Source organism: Amyelois transitella, chromosome 21, assembly GCF_032362555.1.
Source record: "Amyelois transitella isolate CPQ chromosome 21, ilAmyTran1.1, whole genome shotgun sequence".
Classification (NCBI taxonomy): domain Eukaryota; kingdom Metazoa; phylum Arthropoda; class Insecta; order Lepidoptera; family Pyralidae; genus Amyelois; species Amyelois transitella.
In genome coordinates, this window is record NC_083524.1 from 7667449 (window position 1) to 7684887 (window position 17439).

The 17439-nt window shown below is 34.3% G+C and overlaps 1 protein-coding gene across 1 annotated transcript; it reads right to left on the minus strand.

Annotated features, from left to right (window-relative positions):
- Window positions 1-15205: 15205 nt before the first annotated feature.
- Window positions 15206-17142, minus strand: LOC132903133 (uncharacterized). The gene is made up of 3 exons (XM_060950512.1): window positions 16480-17142; window positions 15893-16400; window positions 15206-15333 (listed from the first exon to the last, which is right to left on the minus strand). Exons 1-3 carry the CDS (start codon window positions 17140-17142, stop codon window positions 15206-15208), a joined length of 1299 nt encoding a protein of 432 aa, XP_060806495.1.
- Window positions 17143-17439: the final 297 nt, after the last annotated feature.

The following is a 17439-nucleotide window of genomic DNA, read 5'->3' on the forward strand; positions in this document are numbered from 1 at the left end:
TAAATCTTTTTTTCCACTTGTTTTGTTACTTCTTCTTTTGTTACTTTAATACGGTAACGTATAAGGGGAAAATAAAATATCAAAAACGGAAAATGTAAAGCTGTGTTTACATTCTGCAGCTCAACAAAATGGCATTATCATCCGCAGCTGAGAAAATGCGACGCTACAGAGAAAGATTAAAGTTAAATCCAGAAAAACATGAGGAATTAAGGAAAAAGAACTTAGAAAGAATAAAATCAAAATATAAGTACAAAAAGATATCTGACATGACAGAAAGTGAAAAAACAAAAGTTCGAGCAAAATGGAGAGAACAAAAACGAAAAAAAAAGGAAAGTACTGCAGGTTCCGCTTCGGAAACAGCAGCCGAATCGACAAAACAATCGATTCCAACAGCAACGACATACACTACACAGGGACCAGATATTGAACCAAATCCACCGGACCAATGGTTAAAAAAATATAATCGCCTACGTAGGTGTACGCAAAAATTAAGATTGAACCTGAGTAAGGCAAAAACTCGAATTGTGGTCTTGGAACGAAACAATGAGACAGCAAGAAAAAAATATAGAAGACTGCAAATTTTCACTGAAAAGCAAATGAAGAAGTTTGATGCGGAAATTAGTAAAATAAAGGCAAGAAATGAAATTTTAGAATATGCATTGAAATCGACATACAAAAAGTGCAGTTCAAATAAAGAAAGGAATGTTTTAAAAAATATTGTAACAGATGATACAGTTATTAATAGTAAATCAAAATCATTTATTTCTAAAAAAATCGGTGTAAGGGTAAGAGATAGCAAATATAAAAGGAGAAGTACATTTGAAACTAATAAAAATATTATAGAATTTTTTCATCGTGATGACGTAAGTAGGGCCACGGCGGGTAAACGAGAGTGTAGGACATTAAAAAAAAATAAACAGCAAATTAGATATCTTCTTAATAGCCTGCGTAATTTGTACATCAAATATAAAAAAGAAGGTGGTAGAGTTTCGTTTTCTACCTTTTGTAAGATCAAGCCATTTTACATTTTAACTCCAAATTTACGTAATCGGAACACATGCCTTTGCATTAAACATTCTAATATAAATTATAAACTTTTGGCTCTTAAAAAATATAAAACGATTGATTTACGTAATACTGATGATTTGTTAGCAAAAGTTTCTTGTAGTGTAGAGACGTTTGATTGCATGTATGGAAAATGTACAAACTGTACAAATATTTCATTGAATTACGATTTACAAAATGTATCCATGGATGAGGCAGTTACATGGCAAGCATGGGAAACTGAAAATCACTTCTATAAAAAAATTACCTCAAATGGTGAACAAGAAATTAAAACCAAAAAGACTGTAAAAACACATAAGACAGGAACACTTAAACAATTGATAACTGCCTTTGAGGCTGATATAGCGGCATTCAAAAAACATAGCTTTAACATGTGGCATCAATCAAAATGTTATCAAACATGCATCAAAAACTTGGCAGAGGATGAAATAGCAATTCACTGTGACTTTTCCCAAAATTATGAAGGTAAAATGTCAGAGGAGGTGCAATCAATGCATTTTGGTGCGTCAAAATCACAGATAACCTTACATACAGGCGTCATATTTTTTAAAGATGGACAAAAGTCATTTTGCTCTGTATCCCCTTCTAATGTGCACCAGCCGCACGCCATTTGGGCCCACCTTAAACCAATTATAGATTTAGGAAAGACTATGGTTAGTAATCTTAGAAACATTCACGTTTTCTCAGACGGTCCTAGCTCCCAGTATCGTCAAAAGAACAATTTCTTTTTAATCAATTCTTTTTCAGCATTTTATGGCGTAAATATTACTTGGTCATTTTTTGAAAGTGGTCACGGCAAAGGTGTCGCTGATGCAATAGGTGGGATAGTAAAAAGGGCTCTTGACAGAAAGATTTGTTACGGAGAAGATATAATGAACGCTTCTGATGTTTTGTCAACTTTGAAATCGTCTGTCAAAACAGTTAATGTTTTTTACATAAGCGAAGCAGAAATTAATACGATAAAAGAGTACATACCGAAGAATGTCAAAACTATAAAGGGTACTATGGAAATCCATCAAATTATTTCTGAGCCAAACAATGACCATATACAACATCGTAAATTGAGTTGCTTTTGTAGTACTCGTAATAATAAAATATCTTGTTCTTGCTATGATCCAATTAGTCATACATTTGAGACTGCTACTAAAGCAAAAAATCGCATTTTAATTGACAAGTCGCCTGCATCACCTGACTTGGAAACTGTTAGTTTTAAAAGTGACTTAAGTTTATTAGATGCAATAGACGATTTGCCAATAATATTTCTTGACGAGACTGATTTACCAAAAGTATGTGATTTGAATGAAAATAATAACCGTCCTATTATTTGTACCGATAGTAAAGTAATAGACCATAATTTAAAAAACTTAAATAATAATCTAACTGTATCATCTGATCAAATAGAGAGGGACCCAAAAATATTGCCTGGATGTGATTCTGGGAAAGTAATTGATCATACTGTGCAAAACTTAAATAATAATCTAACTGTATCATCTGATCAAGTAGAGAAGGACCCAAAAATATTGCCTGGATGTGATTCTGGGAAATGTCCTAAGGAAGAAAGGCTCAAAAAACCTTTCAAGAATAAATCTTTGTCTATTGTCGTAACTCGTCAAGTATTATGCATTCAGTGTAAAAATCCGACTCCGATACATGGATTAGTGAAGTGTATGTGTTGTAAAAAAAATTATTGTAAAAACTGTACAGAAAATCAAACAAATTTTGATTATATTTGTAATGCTTGTTTTGGAGATGATTAAGATAAAACATATTTTTTCACTGCCTCTAGAATTGGGTCGCATTTCATTTGAAAATTATATAGTTAATATATAAGACTGACATAATTTTCCAATTATATATGGTACGTTTACGATAATACATAAGGACAATTAATCTAGTAACATTTTTCTTTCTTTCAGCATTTCATAATAATGGTAATCTATTTCGACATTGATAAGTTCCTCGTGAAACATGACTTTAAAGTATTTGTCAAAGGAAACTACGAGTGGCCCTGGTTATTGACACATTTTATATTAACAAAGCGATGCCACGGCTGTAAAAATCCTGTCGGCAATCAATTTCCAACTCTACCAAACCATTTCGTCATGGTCATGAATAGAACAAATGTAAATAATTTGATGAAAAGCAAATTTTTTTGGTGTCCAATATGCATTCACAATAGTTTGTATGATCATTTTCCTACTGACGAATGCGAATACTGCATCTGATTCTGATTCTGCTCATATTAATGACGGTTTATTTTATATCAGTTTTCACTCAATAATGCTATGTTTATCCATTATAAAAGCGAAATTAATATTATATAATTGCCTTACATAAATTGTTGATTGTAATGAAAATTATTCGCGTAGGTTAAACGTTTTCAACTTAGAATAATAACGGCGTTATTATTCTAAGGTTTTCAATCACTCATGTTTTATTTTTAAGAGCAATACAAATACTAAAGAGATTAAAGACTCACTAGAGATATATTGTTATCCTTGCAAATACTGTGACTGTAGTTTATGTTTAATTTTATTAAATCTCCACAAATGTTTATCATTATGTTATATGTAAAATGTGCCCAATTTTGTTGTTTATGAAGACCTGAAATATATAGATAGAATAGTTTTAAGTGTTATTTTTTAAGTTTTGATCTCAGGTATAATTATAACGTAAGAGTTAAGGCTGAATACGACGCGCCAGTGCTGCCACTTTGGAAAATAATTTATATAGGAAAAACGGTAATGTTATTTAAAATTTGGGCAAGGCCAGGCCCTAGATAACTATTATGAACAACTATTTATAATTTTATGTAAGAATGTTAAGCTTTGGTGGGCATTTTCGACAACACCGGCCGTTCCTGGTAAAAACGCACACTAAAGCTTAAACATTATTACTAAAAACTGTAAAAAGTAGTTTATAAAATAACTTATCGGGTTATCTAGGTCCTAGCTTTACCCAAATTTTAAATTACATCCCTTTTTTTAATAATTTATTATCAAAAGTGGCAGCACTTTCCTTCGTATCTGGCCTTAAGTAAAATGTGCCTTTATATTGTTAATTTTTTTGACTGTTTTTATAAAGATTATGTGATATATCTATAGCTTGTTGTAAGTATGCATTTTTGATTGGACGCATATCAGAATTGTTCAGAATGGTTCGTTATAAGTACTTTGTAATGTTATATTTAATTTCCGATCTCTGGCTATAATATCCTCAAGCCTATAATATCTCAGGGTAAGATTTAAGTAAAATGTGCCTTTAATGTTGTTGTTTATCTGATTGGATTTTATAAAAAAAAATACGTGGTATATTATAACTTGTGCAACGTACGAGTAACGTAATGTATGTTTACTTTTAAACTTTTCTATCAATAAAAATGATAAAAAATGGAAGTTAGTTTTTTAATTGCCAAATAATTACACGTTTGTGAAAAAAAGACTTCTCAATTTTTTATTAAAATATGTAACTGTGCACACACTTCCTTACATTTCTTATTTTGTTCCAACATATTCCTATTTTGTTACTGTCCCAGAAAAACGAATCCACAATTCCATCGTAATTTATTTCTATTGATAATTTATTTTAAAAAATATATTTGTGTAAGTATATATATACACACACAATTTATATTAAATATAATTTATTGCGTTTTTGTATCTATTCTAAGGCCAACCAAAACTTTAAAGATAATTTTCGTCCAGGGTAACAAAATAAAAAAGTTTCATTCAAATTTAAACTGGTTTCATTAGTTTTTTGTATATTTATTTATTAATGTTGTTAAAAAATATATAAATTTTATTAAAAATTAGCAACCACTTCCAAATGTTGGTTAGTTTAATTACTTTTGGAGATAAACAAAGTAACAAAATAGGAGTCATTATTCTACCTTATCTCAATATTTTCAATTTATTTTATTAAATATTATATAAAATCAAGAACAAAGTGAATTATCTAAAACCTAACAAAATTATGCACCAAAATCCGTAACAAAAAATAAAAATTATGGTAATTTATTTTTCACCGCTGTTTTTGAAACAGAGGCAAAATTTTTGAGAATTGCTCAAAAGTGCCTTGCTCCATCTTTACATGTCGGATTTAATTTGATTTCAAACCAAATAGGGGCATATACTTTAACTACAAAAGTAGCGAGTTGTTTTAGTTCGTTTGTAGGTATCTCAGTAGACACATATAAGCGCAAAATCCTGTTGGCCTTTGTTAGCCACCTGGCATGCGACATTTTTCCCGGAGAGCGATTAGACAAATCAGGAGAGAACTCACCACTTATGACGGCAGATGTGATATCATAAAGGTAACGTTGATCAGAACTGAGGTCTTTTACATTTGAAATGTTTGGTAACATACCTTCTATCTTTTCAAACATGACAACCGAGCGCTTCTCACAATCATCTAATAACTTGCCGATAGTACCTGAATAAGTATTAGGTCCTGTTGTGGTGCCATCAAGTTTTGCAAATAAATGTCTTAAGGGCAGTTCATTGAAGTGTAAAAGGCATATGATCCATTGAAGTGGTCGGTGTAAACGCTTTTCTAAAAGCCGTATGACTCCGCCGTATTTGCCCGTATTGGTTACCGTCCCATCACAACCTATAGCTAGAGTATCCTCTAGAGACATATTCATTTGACCTGTTACTGTTTGAAATATGTATAGCTGACTCCAACCCTTTTGCAGTTCCATGGCTGGGAACGGCATATCCGACATAAACTGATCCTGGTTCTTTAATTATTGAAATATGTTCTTCCACGGATGTTAAGCGGTATTTTTTGTCCCCTTTTATAACGATTTTCATGGTCTTATCTTTTCTTCCATCAAAAAATAAGGCAGGAATAGTATCTAAGTAGTTGACCTTGAGATAAGGTTTCTTTTCGTAATTTTTGTCTCGCTCGTCGCAATTTCGACTTATCGATTACTTCGTTGTCGATGCTCAATCTCATATCTTGTAAAACAGCAGAAGCGACAGCAGCAGCTGCTCTGTCCGATATACCGTATCGGTCACAGATTGTTGACAAATTCTTCAGAGATGATATTTTACGTTTTTTCGATACTGTTTTTGATGAACTTGAGGGCAAAGTTTGTTCTTCATAGCTACTTTCAGACGTTACTGAGGTATTAGGATTTTCGTGAGAGGGGCCTGGTTCACAAACGCTAGAATCGTAATAGGATTTAAGCTTAATTTTTCTATCACTTAGTTTACTTTTCCTCTTACTTGTCAATAAATCAACAGTTCCCATAATCATTTTTCTCTCTGTTCTCTGATCTATTAAAAAAGCTCGTTCCTCCTTAGGAATCTTTTGGTTTTTAGAACATTTACATAACTCTAAATCTTTACACTTACATGAACTCAAATCAAACTGACCAGGATTAAAGTAGTACAGTGTAATTTTTCTGAAGCAATAACTTTACTATTGATCATATGTATTAGCATTGAATCTTTTTGTTTTGCGAGCTGCTATTATCAAGCCAGATGTGTAAACGTATAACCCCCCCTCCGATGGTCCCTCAGATGGTCGTCCACGCGAGAGACGCTTCACGACATTTTAGTAAATTACTGTCAAATAACGGCGCTGTAGTCTAACAGTAGCGGACAAAACATTGTTTGAACATTTTTGCAAAGCTACTGGCTCATAACATACGAAAATTCAAAACATAAATATATCAAATAATAAGTTATAATGCCGTTATGTGACATTTACCACACTTTAGTGAAAATTTTTCAGTTAACGGCAATATTGATAGGTAAGCATGTTACTTTTTTTTATAAAAATATATGAGTTAATCAACCTTAGCGGCTGTATAGACTCACAAAGTTACTTTAAGGCATTTAAGTCTATTTGACAAACAAAATACATGAACATAACGGCAATATTATAATTTTTAACTTCATAACTAATCACTTTATCAAAAAATCGTAAATACAGATCGAAAGAGTTTTTTTTTCTTATTCTACTGGTAAAAAAAGTTGAAAATCACCCTGATGTCAGAAAACGGCATTTTAGTTATACCACGGCAGCTGTATATTTATTCAACGGCCATAGTCCAGTTACGCGAAATCCGTTTACTGCAATTTTACCAGTTTGCACTTTTAAATAAGCCCGGCCAAAAAGCTCTACAGTATCATACGAGCTTAGTGGTCTATTATTGTCTCTGATCCACATTCGTATTTATTTTTTATTGAAGAGTCTTGAATAATCGTCTTGTAATTAAATGACATGTGTTTCTAGTCTGATCCTATTAAACTAATAAGTCTCTTGACTTTCTACAATTTTTACTGCAAGAGTTGATTTCCCTTTGTAATTTATTATTCAATATAGGGTAAACCGTATAGCTATTGCCCACTTAAGGACTTCAAACACTTTGGCTTCAAATTATTAAAAAAGTATTACAAGTTTCAACCATTTATAATTTTTTTCTTATGTCTAAATAAGATCTCCATCAAAGTGTTAACGATTTTTAGTCAAAACTTACATGGCTTAGAAAATAAATAAACAAATTTAAAATTATCCAAAAATGTACAGTTATTGCCCATTGCTTACACTAATTGCCCACATCACAGCACAGTAATTGCCCAGTACCCTTAAATGATAAATTAGACTTTGAACTTTTGTCACTCCTTCTGATGTTCTTCAAAAATGCCTTCCACCTACCATCACCTGGCTTATTTTAAAAAAAACGAATTAGGGCGCGGGTTTTCTTCCAAAAACTTTTGCACGGAGTCTAAAATGTCTATTTCGAGGAAATCCTTTTCTAGCGATATTTTTATTCAATCCTCCAAACGACTTTCTTCAGACATTTATAGGTATAGGTGACTAGCTGTGCCCGCAACTTCGTCCACGTGGAATAATTATTTTGAGCATTATTGAAGCCCTCAAGAATAAATAACTTTCTCCGTTTTTTCACATTTTCTATTATTTCTTTGCTCCTTATAGTTACAGTGTGATATTATATAGCCTAAAGTCTTCCTCGATCAATGGTCTATTCAACGCAAAAATAATTTTTCAATTCGAACCAGTAGTTCCTAAGTAGCGCGTTCAAACAAACAAACAAACTCTTCAGCTTTATAATATTAGTATAGATGGTCCTGTAGCAATAGATTTAAAGCTTACCGATAATATACCGAAAGGATATAAGATAAAATGAAAGATTTAAATTACTTTTTAAGTGTATAGGAACAAACGGGCCAAAAAATACAATAAACTTGACTCTCGTCAAACAGACATTTTTTAATTTACTTGTTCACCGAATTTATGGCGGGACGAAGGAGATCCGCGTATGAGTTTTTATACATACGGTTGTCCGTTTGTTACTAACATATAATTTTATTTATTTATAGTATTTACAACTATTTAAATGTGATCCCTACAGTCCTAAACTGGTTTTATGTCCCAGATTTTTAATATAGTAGCGGAGACTGGACCTCGGAACACAGTATTTTTCAGCAATTTGCCTTGTAGACAAATTGTTAGAAGCATCTTGAAGAGCCTCGATAGCTTTCTGTAAATTTTCTTTGCTATATTGCACTTTTGATGTCTTTGGCATACTGTAAATAAAACAATAACAGCCAATAAGATGTTGTGCATAGCGATTGGCTACCCGCACCCACGAAATAATGTTAACAATATTTGCTACATTGTCAATATTATTGCGTATGTTTGGCAAAAATATTGACAATATTACATAGTGAAAAAAATATTGACAATATTATTGTCACAATATTATTGCGCGTATGCAAGCCATTAAGCTAATAAATGTGACGGCAACATTACTGACTTAATCAAAAAATTGCCGATAATGATTGCCCTGGGCAATAACTATAGAAATTAACCATGGCAATCACTAAAATTATGGTGGGCAATAACTAAAAATATGCCGAAATACGTACAGCGATTGCCCACCATTAAAAAACCGTTCAATCTAATCTGATTTCAAATATTTTCATTAAAAACATAACATAACACTTATGCTTTTGTCATAACCATACACCAATAATGAAATATCAAATAAAATGCAAAAAAAAATTAACCTCTATGCAAGTAATTCCTTAAGAAAATTGCTAAAATGCTTACCTGTTTGAGTAAGACGTTCACCCGTCTTGACAAAATCTACCATTACTGTTTTTTTTTCTTCAATGTTAACACTTATCAATTTTAAAATCTACTATAAATTGACCATAGAGTAACCTAGTAAATTATATTCGAAACAAGTGAGAACACAAACTTTGATTCAGATTTTTTTTCTAAAAACGGGCAATCACTGCCTGTGGGCAATCACTCTCTGGTTTACCCTACCTCTTTTCATTTAACATTATTCTCTTAAATTAATTTTAAATTTAAAGTTACCTTTCCCAATTTTCTTAGTGAGTTATACCTGCTTTTTTGATTTTATTATTATATCAAGCCCGATCTTAACTTTGCATGTATATGCGTATTTGTAGCCTTACCCCAGTAAAATATACCATATCTTAGATTTGAGGCAACATAGGCATAATACGCACAAAACGCTGTTTCTTTGCGAGACTGTTTTTGTGATTATTTTGAGCAGATATATATTTACTTAATTTGGTTACTAAATAATCAAAATGTGGTTTGCACCAGGTGACAGTCAAGAGTGACTCCCAAACATTTAATCTCATTCACATAAGTTATTTTATTACTATTATTTTATAACTGAAAATAAATCGTTATTTACTATAAATGTACAATGAAAATACTTTGACTTAACTTACAGCAAAATAACAACAAAATAATACTGAGAATGAATTGTTAATTTACTATAAATGAATAATTCTAATACATTGAAAATACTTTAACTTAACTTACAGAAAAATAAATACAATAAACTTAAATCTAGTACTCATGACACTATGTCATGGAAAAATTACTAAACGGAAAAAAGAAACAGTTATTTATTAAATTGGTTTTAATCTATACTCATAGGTATTCATTGTACACACTAGAAATCGGAGTGTATTGCTTGTCGCAAAATCATCTTCCAAAATTTTTAAAATTTCTTCATTATTTTTATAGTAATCAAAATTTTCTTTCCTTCTCTTCTTTCTAGACAATTTATCTTCATTGTTATTTTGAGTTTTATTATTTTTCCTAACATGTAGTGGAAATTTACATTTTATATCTGTATTATTTTTTTATTCGTGGTTTACAAGAGTCTTTTAGTTTAATATCCTGTTGGCCCTCATTAACTTTATTATCGGCTGTGATAACAATTTCTTGACATTCATAATTATCGCTAAAAACTATTGGCAATGTTTCTAGTTAAAAATCAAAAGGGTCTGGGTCTGCGGGATTAGGTATTTCATTCGGTAATACGATAATATTAGTGTTATCTACTTTTTCTGGATGACCCTGATTTTCGATATCATCAGATTTAATCTTTGTTTTTTTGCCGATCCCTTTTATTGATAATGATGTTTTCTTCTTTTTTGGCTGTACAGGTTCCTGATCTTCTTTTATTTCATTTTCTTCGGCACTAACACTTCTTCCTGAAATAACTTCTAGCTTTCTCTTTTTTTTTCGGTTCTTTTATATTCATTGTTCCATACCGCATTCCTTGTAACTTGAAGAGGTTTCTTCACAAAAAAAAAAAATTGAAGATGAAAAAAAAGTAACACAGCTGTTACTTTTCTTTCATCTTCAATCTTTTCATGATGAGGAAGCCTTTCTAATACTTCGTTGGCATTTAAAGGCATTATCCCGCATTTTTTAAATCCAGCTTAAATATTTTTTTCAGCATTAATATCAAGTTCATTAATTAGTAACTTCAATAGTTGTGGAAAGCAACCCTTTGGAACGCATGATTGTATTCTGCTGTCATCGCACTTTTTCCATTTTTCAAATAATTGTCGCCATATTATCTTCATCGGTCTAAATACTGTCACATCTATGGGCTGGGTGATATGAGTGGAATTAGCGTGTAAGAAAACAAATTTGATGTTCTTTTCTTGGCATAGTTTTATGGGATCAATAGAAAGATGAGACGACAAATTGTCTACTATTAAAATTTTCTTACCATTTTTGTTTTCTAGGAAAGGTATAACTATGGTTTTCACGCAGTCCTCAAAAATCTCTCCATCAAACCAGCCAGATGACGATCTATTATACCTAGCGTTATAAGATCCTTTAGTCGTCCAAGAATTGTATAAATGTAGCGCCTTGTAGACGACATAAGGCGGCAGAAAGTTACTATCACCTGTGGCTGCCATCATCACAGAAATTGATCCCTTTGAGTGATTTAGTACTCGTTCTGGGTATTTGCATCCTCGCCTGACGATGACTTTTTTACGACCAGGGTCGTCTGCAAGATTGGTTTCGTCATAGTTGATAATGTTTTGGACAGGGACGTCCTCTAAGGATTTTTCCAGTTCAATAAAATATTCTTTTATTGTATCAGCTGACACAGCCGCTCTAGCCCTTTTAATTTTTTGGCATATTCTTTTTGATATATGATTTTTGTGCCTCCTTAAAAATCCATTGTGTATGTAATCTTTACCAGGAAGGTTGTTTTTAAATACTTTATGCTGAATATTCATTGAATCAAGATACATTTTTACTATATATCTAAGATCCGTCGTATCTATTGGGTAGCCCCAATCACCACAAACATTTAAGTTTTCTACTAGATATATCTCTTCCTGTACGGTAAGTGCTGTTGGTCGACCATGAGCTTTCATTTCACGATTGTTATGGCGACACAGAACTGCCTTAGCTATTTCATATTTTTTAGCTACCTCATGCAGGCATGCTAAAAAATATGTTTATCAGAAAAAGTGGCACTACTATATTTTACAATTATATAACTACTATCTGTGCTCCAGAACTTCGCTTCCGTGGGAATTTCAGGATAAAAAGTACCTTATCACCCAAGGCACCAAATTTCATCAAAATCCGTTCAGTAATTTTAGCGTGATTGGCGGACAAACATACAAACTTACAATCATCCAAACAAACAAACTTTTCCATTTACTGTGACTTAAAAATACAACTGCGGCAAAACTACTGGTGCAGGTGTTTGGGAGCAAAAGTAAACTAAGAAACATACATATTTCTAAATGAAATCCTAATTAATACCTATAATATAATAAACATAGAATAGTATATATTATTATATATGAATTAAAATATTTTATTTTATTTAATCTCAAACATATTGACGCGGGCAAAGCCGCGGTAAAAATCGATTATTAATTATTGCGACGTTCACCTAGTGGCAGAAATATGAATTTGACGTAAGTATAATTTTATATATAAAGCTAATATTAGCTGTCCACCCCGGTTTCGCCCGTGGTACATACATAGCATATGACACTCGGGGACACCTACGTAACTAATGATAAAATATTTTTTTTAATCGGTCTAGTATTTTTGGGGCCTATTTAATTCAAACAAACAATCAAATCTTTCCTCTAAATATGTATTATTATAGATAAAGTAGTCTCACATTTTCGTTTTTGGACAACCCTATTCACGCATTCCAATTTACCTCTTCATCAAACGAAATAACCCCAATGGTGTTCCAATTAAACCCAGCCTATTATACCCGTTCCCGATGTCTATTTCCCCCTTTCGACATCTAAATAACACCAAAATAACCTAAAAATGAATACTTGACTAAATAAGATTTTTATAAAAAATCCTTAAATATTTCCTTACCTTTAAGTTGCTTCAAGTAGCACACTATTTTCTTTAAAACAAACACTAAGATTTCAGCAAAACTGCGTATATTCAATCTCACTTAAAACTTAAAGTTCTTTTGTGTAATTGTTGGACCACGTACGACAACCTTGCAAAAAGAAGGATTTTTTAAATGAATCCTGATTGGATTGGCTGGCTTGATTTCGCGGTGTGGCCAGGTCCAAAAAATAACACTGGTCAACACGATTCTGGTTTCCTTCATTTTTTTCTCTCTTATTGGTTATTTCTATGGTCCTGACTATGAAAAAAATACTGTGAGATTGCCAACAGCTTTACTTTTTGAAATATACAGTTTCATAATTTCGACCAAATAAAGACAAAAAACTAATACATATTTCAACAAAATATCTATTAAACACTATCAAATGATCTTTTATATGATTTTCTTGCATGAACGACGTTAGGTAGATCTCGTTTCAAACTCCAGCAGTAGTCCGCCATCATATGTGAGTCCCATCTTCCCTGATATCGCCCTTCCATTGTCCGAACATCTTGGTGAAATCTTTCACCCTGCTCCTCACTAAAATCACCCAAATTTTCAGGAAATTGGTCTAAATGCGAGTGCAGGTAGTGGATTTTTATGCTCATGTTGCACCCTAGCTCTTGCAAGTTTGATAGCATGCTCTCAACAAGCTTAACATGGTCGTCAGATTTCTTGTTGTCTAGGAAATTACTCATAACCAAAACAAATGAATTCCAAGCTTTGGATTCCACTTCAGTCATTGATTCGACAAAATTGGGGTCTTTTACGACTTGTCTTATCTGTGGCCCATCAAAAATACCTGCTTTCAATTTTTCTTTGCTTAATCCTGGAAACTTGCGAAAAAGAAAATATTTGGATCATCAGAAGATTTAGATGTGCTGGGTTGTACCTCTCGTGATCTTAATTGAGGTCGTTGAGCAGAAGCTAAGTTGGGATAAGGCCACTTACTTCGATTTCCAGGATTGATTCCGTTTATTTTCACAACGCAAAAGTAGCAGTCGTTATGATGGTTTTGAGGTTCTCGCCAAATCATTGGTGTTTCGAACATTGTTCCATCTCTTTTTCCACTGGACCACAACCGTAGACATACTACACACTTCTGGCAAACAATATGAGGAACCCATGGCTTGTCCTGATTACACAATTTTATTTTAAAATACTGATGATACGCAGTTTTCACAAAGTCCGATATAGGTTTTCGATATTTTTTAAATACATATTCACCACAAATATAGCAAAAACAATCTGGATTAAGCAGACAACATCTTCTTGAGGAAGCCATATCGAAACCGACAACAAAATGTGTTCTAGTACCCGAAAAAAAAACGAAAATCTAAATAAAAATATCAAGTGAGGGTAGTTAGCTATAACTCAAAAACAAAAGCTGTTAGAGAAAATGGCTGCCGTATTTGATAAATACGCGTCAATTTAAAACAGAAACAAAAAAAATCTCATAGGAAACAACCAACTTTATTCTTTTTGTTGACCAGTGTAATAGTTCGTCCAAAAACATAAAAGTGCTCGTGTATAGAAGTGACAGTAATAGAAATGTTTAGAAAAGCAGATTTTTATTCCTATTTACCCCGCCATTCCTATTTCGTATATAAGTAACATTACAGAATAATTTGATAAATAAATTACACTAAATAAGACTTACCTTTAATTTCCACGATAAATCAATAGTTGATGCATCCAAGTAAGTTCTTATTTGTTACTGAGACTAACAGAATATCAAGATATATTAATGTTTTTTCGCACCTCAAATTTACAGCTGTTGACTATTCACTTTGACAAGTAATTTGACGCATTGCGAAACAACTTCATGTTTATTAATGGTGTTGCCACACCAAAGCTAATGTTCATATATCAAAAAAATGCGACTAAAGCTAATTTCAGGTAATAGCGTAGATACAATGACGGACAGAACAAAGTTTCGATTTTTTTTTCTATGCCCCCCTTAAATTCTATTCCCCCTATTTTACGGTATTGAGTTAATAGTATTATTGACAGAATCTATAAATTATAATGAAAAAGCAACACTGTCAAACTTATTTATTGACAAAATAAATTATAAATATAAATAAATATGTAATAATTATAAATAAATTATAAATGACACAAAAACGACCATCACTAGTACGAGTGTAGTTAGAGAGAAAATGTTTCTCACAAAGGGTCCCTTCCTCTGAATAAGGACGAGCTTGGGGTACGTTTTTTAACGTCCAAAATTTGGAAAGCTCTTCATTGAGCGAAGAAGGATAAAGAAGTAATTCTTTAAAAAATAAATTACAAACTATAGGTTTAGAGGACAAGTTGAGTTTAAATGATGGCGTAGGTCCAGCAATGAGCCACCCTAGTTTAGAGCTCCTAAGGCTAGGATTATTAGGGCCTAGGGAGTGTTGCTTGTTACCAATTAGTTCCCAAAATAGATCAGCACCGGTGAGCATGCATGGGAGATGAGTCACTGAAACCAGGATCAGCAAGTTCAAACTGTCTCAAGTTGAGATGGCTAATGTCAAATGAGGATTTAGGTACATTGTCAGATATTGTTTGTAGAACTAGACAAAACAATGAAACATTGAATGAATTATTTGTATTTGAATGAATATTTAAAGCACAGCGTTCAGGGCTTAGATTTAATTGATTGTTACCCAAAGCTACAATACTGACATTTGATGGCTGAGGAACCAAATTTAGTCTCTGCTTTACATTTTCAGTTATAAAGGAGGATTGGCTCCCGCTGTCTAGCGAGGCTATTAGGGTTTTTTTTTTTAATTCCATTTACCTCGGTCTTGGGACAGAGTCTTTGTTTTTTCATTAGTTTAATTTAGCACTTTTATATTTTATTTACTTTCTTTGTTAAAAAATTTCTATCATTACGTTTTGTTCCTCCTAATAACTTTTTCCGCTACCTCCATACAGAATTTTAAAAATTTGTTTCTCTTTTCCGGATCCTTCATTATTTCCTTAATGCTCTCCTTAGCCAGCTTACACCCCAACTGCTGCTCAAGGTCAAACCTGTTTCTGTCATGTACGGGACACGACAGGATGATGTGTAGGAGGGTCTCCTCCGTTGTGCTGTCACATATACACGATGGACTCCCCTTACACTTGTACCTGTACATTTGTACAAGTATTCGGAGAATCCACCGTGCCCGGTCAGGACTTGTGTGAGCACTGCCTTTGGTCCCAAATCTTTAACGATTTTATATGCCGCTATGGCATCCGGCAGGAATACCTTAGTGGTCGCCGCCGCCTCGCCGTTGACATATCTCCCGTTCCACTCCCGAAGCGACTGATCTCTTATCTGTCGCTTCACGAATGAAACGGGGCACAAATCGTAGTCCGGCTTACGCTTGGAGTGCAGAGCAGCCTCTCTTGCCAATTGGTCCGCCCGCTCGTTGCCTTGGAGCCCGGCATGAGCCTTAACCCAAAAAAGGTTGATAATCTTCCCCTGATTCCGGCTATTTTTAATATGCGATCGGGTCTCCAAGGCCAGAGGGTGAGTGGAACCGCTGTCGGCTACCGTTTCAAGTGCAGAGCGGGAGTCGCTGAAGACACCGAAGGTGCTCCTGCTGCTATTGTGGGCAAACTTCGCCGCCTCGCATATAGCGTACAATTCCGCCTGGTAAACCGTGCTGTACGACGGCAGAGACAGTTTTTTCGCTGTTTTTAGACAGTTTTTAGGCTTCTACGCCTCCTACCCAGATGGATAGGGCCGCTCCCACCGTGTCTTCGATCTTACTGCCGTCGGTGTAGACGCAAACCTCCCAAGAGCTGTTTGCGTCCACGTCAGCCCGGCTTTCCAGGCATTGGAACTGCACCGCTACAGTTTCCGCCGGATGCGGTTGTACGGCGAACTTTGCCCTGTGCTCAACCTCTCTGCCGCTCAACCATGGAACCGGCACACCCCTCCTCGCCTCGTACAGAGCTGCGGCTTCCCGCACCTTGAGGTCGAGGGGGAGGATACCAGCTAGCACCAGAGCGGCGTTGAGGGATACAGTGCGGTATGACCTGGTCATCCTCTGAGCGAATCCCCTCTGCACTATGTTGAGTCTCTTCTGCACTCCAAGCTTATTGACAGCAGGCGCCCACGCAGCCGCGTCATACGTTATGATCGGGACGATGACTGCCGTGTATATGGATCTGATAATGTCCTCGTGGAGACCCCAGCTCACTCTTGCGGCCCTGGACAGCTGCCCATATATCGCCAACGCCTTGTTGCATGTATATGCTACATGGGCGTTGAAGGTCAGGGCCTTGTCTATCCAGAGCCCCAAGAGCTTGACCTCTTTGGACATGCCAATGTCTATCCCCCCCATGCTGAGGCGCGGGGTGTCATGTTTTAGTTTGCGCGTCAAGACCATTGCGTTCGTCTTTTGTGGCGCAAACCTCAACTTGTTTCGGGCACCCCACTCCCTGACATAGGCGAGAGCGGCATTTAGGGTTAGATAGACGTACCTTGGCAGTACATCTCTTCGCCAGGCTCAAGCAGTCATGGCTGAGCCTTTTTTTGCCGAAATTAATCGGCGCATCATAGTACGGTGTCATTTTTGGTATGAATGAGTATTTATGGGCTAGATGTTGATGAATGATTGATGCTACCTGCTTGTAGTCGGTCAGCTTGATTGATTTACAAGCGACGGTTATGTGTTTGAATGGGT

Bases quoted from the DNA above. Each gene is read 5' to 3' on its own strand.
- LOC132903133 (XM_060950512.1), bottom strand. From the start codon at position 17,142: ATGGTCTTGACGCGCAAACTAAAACATGACACCCCGCGCCTCAGCATG. The intron at 16,401-16,479 runs GTAGGAGGCGTA...ACGGTTTACCAG, and splicing joins GAGCGGCCCTATCCATCTGG to GCGGAATTGTACGCTATATG. The intron at 15,334-15,892 runs GTACAAGTGTAA...TGTTTTGTCTAG, and splicing joins ATACTTGTACAAATGTACAG to TTCTACAAACAATATCTGAC.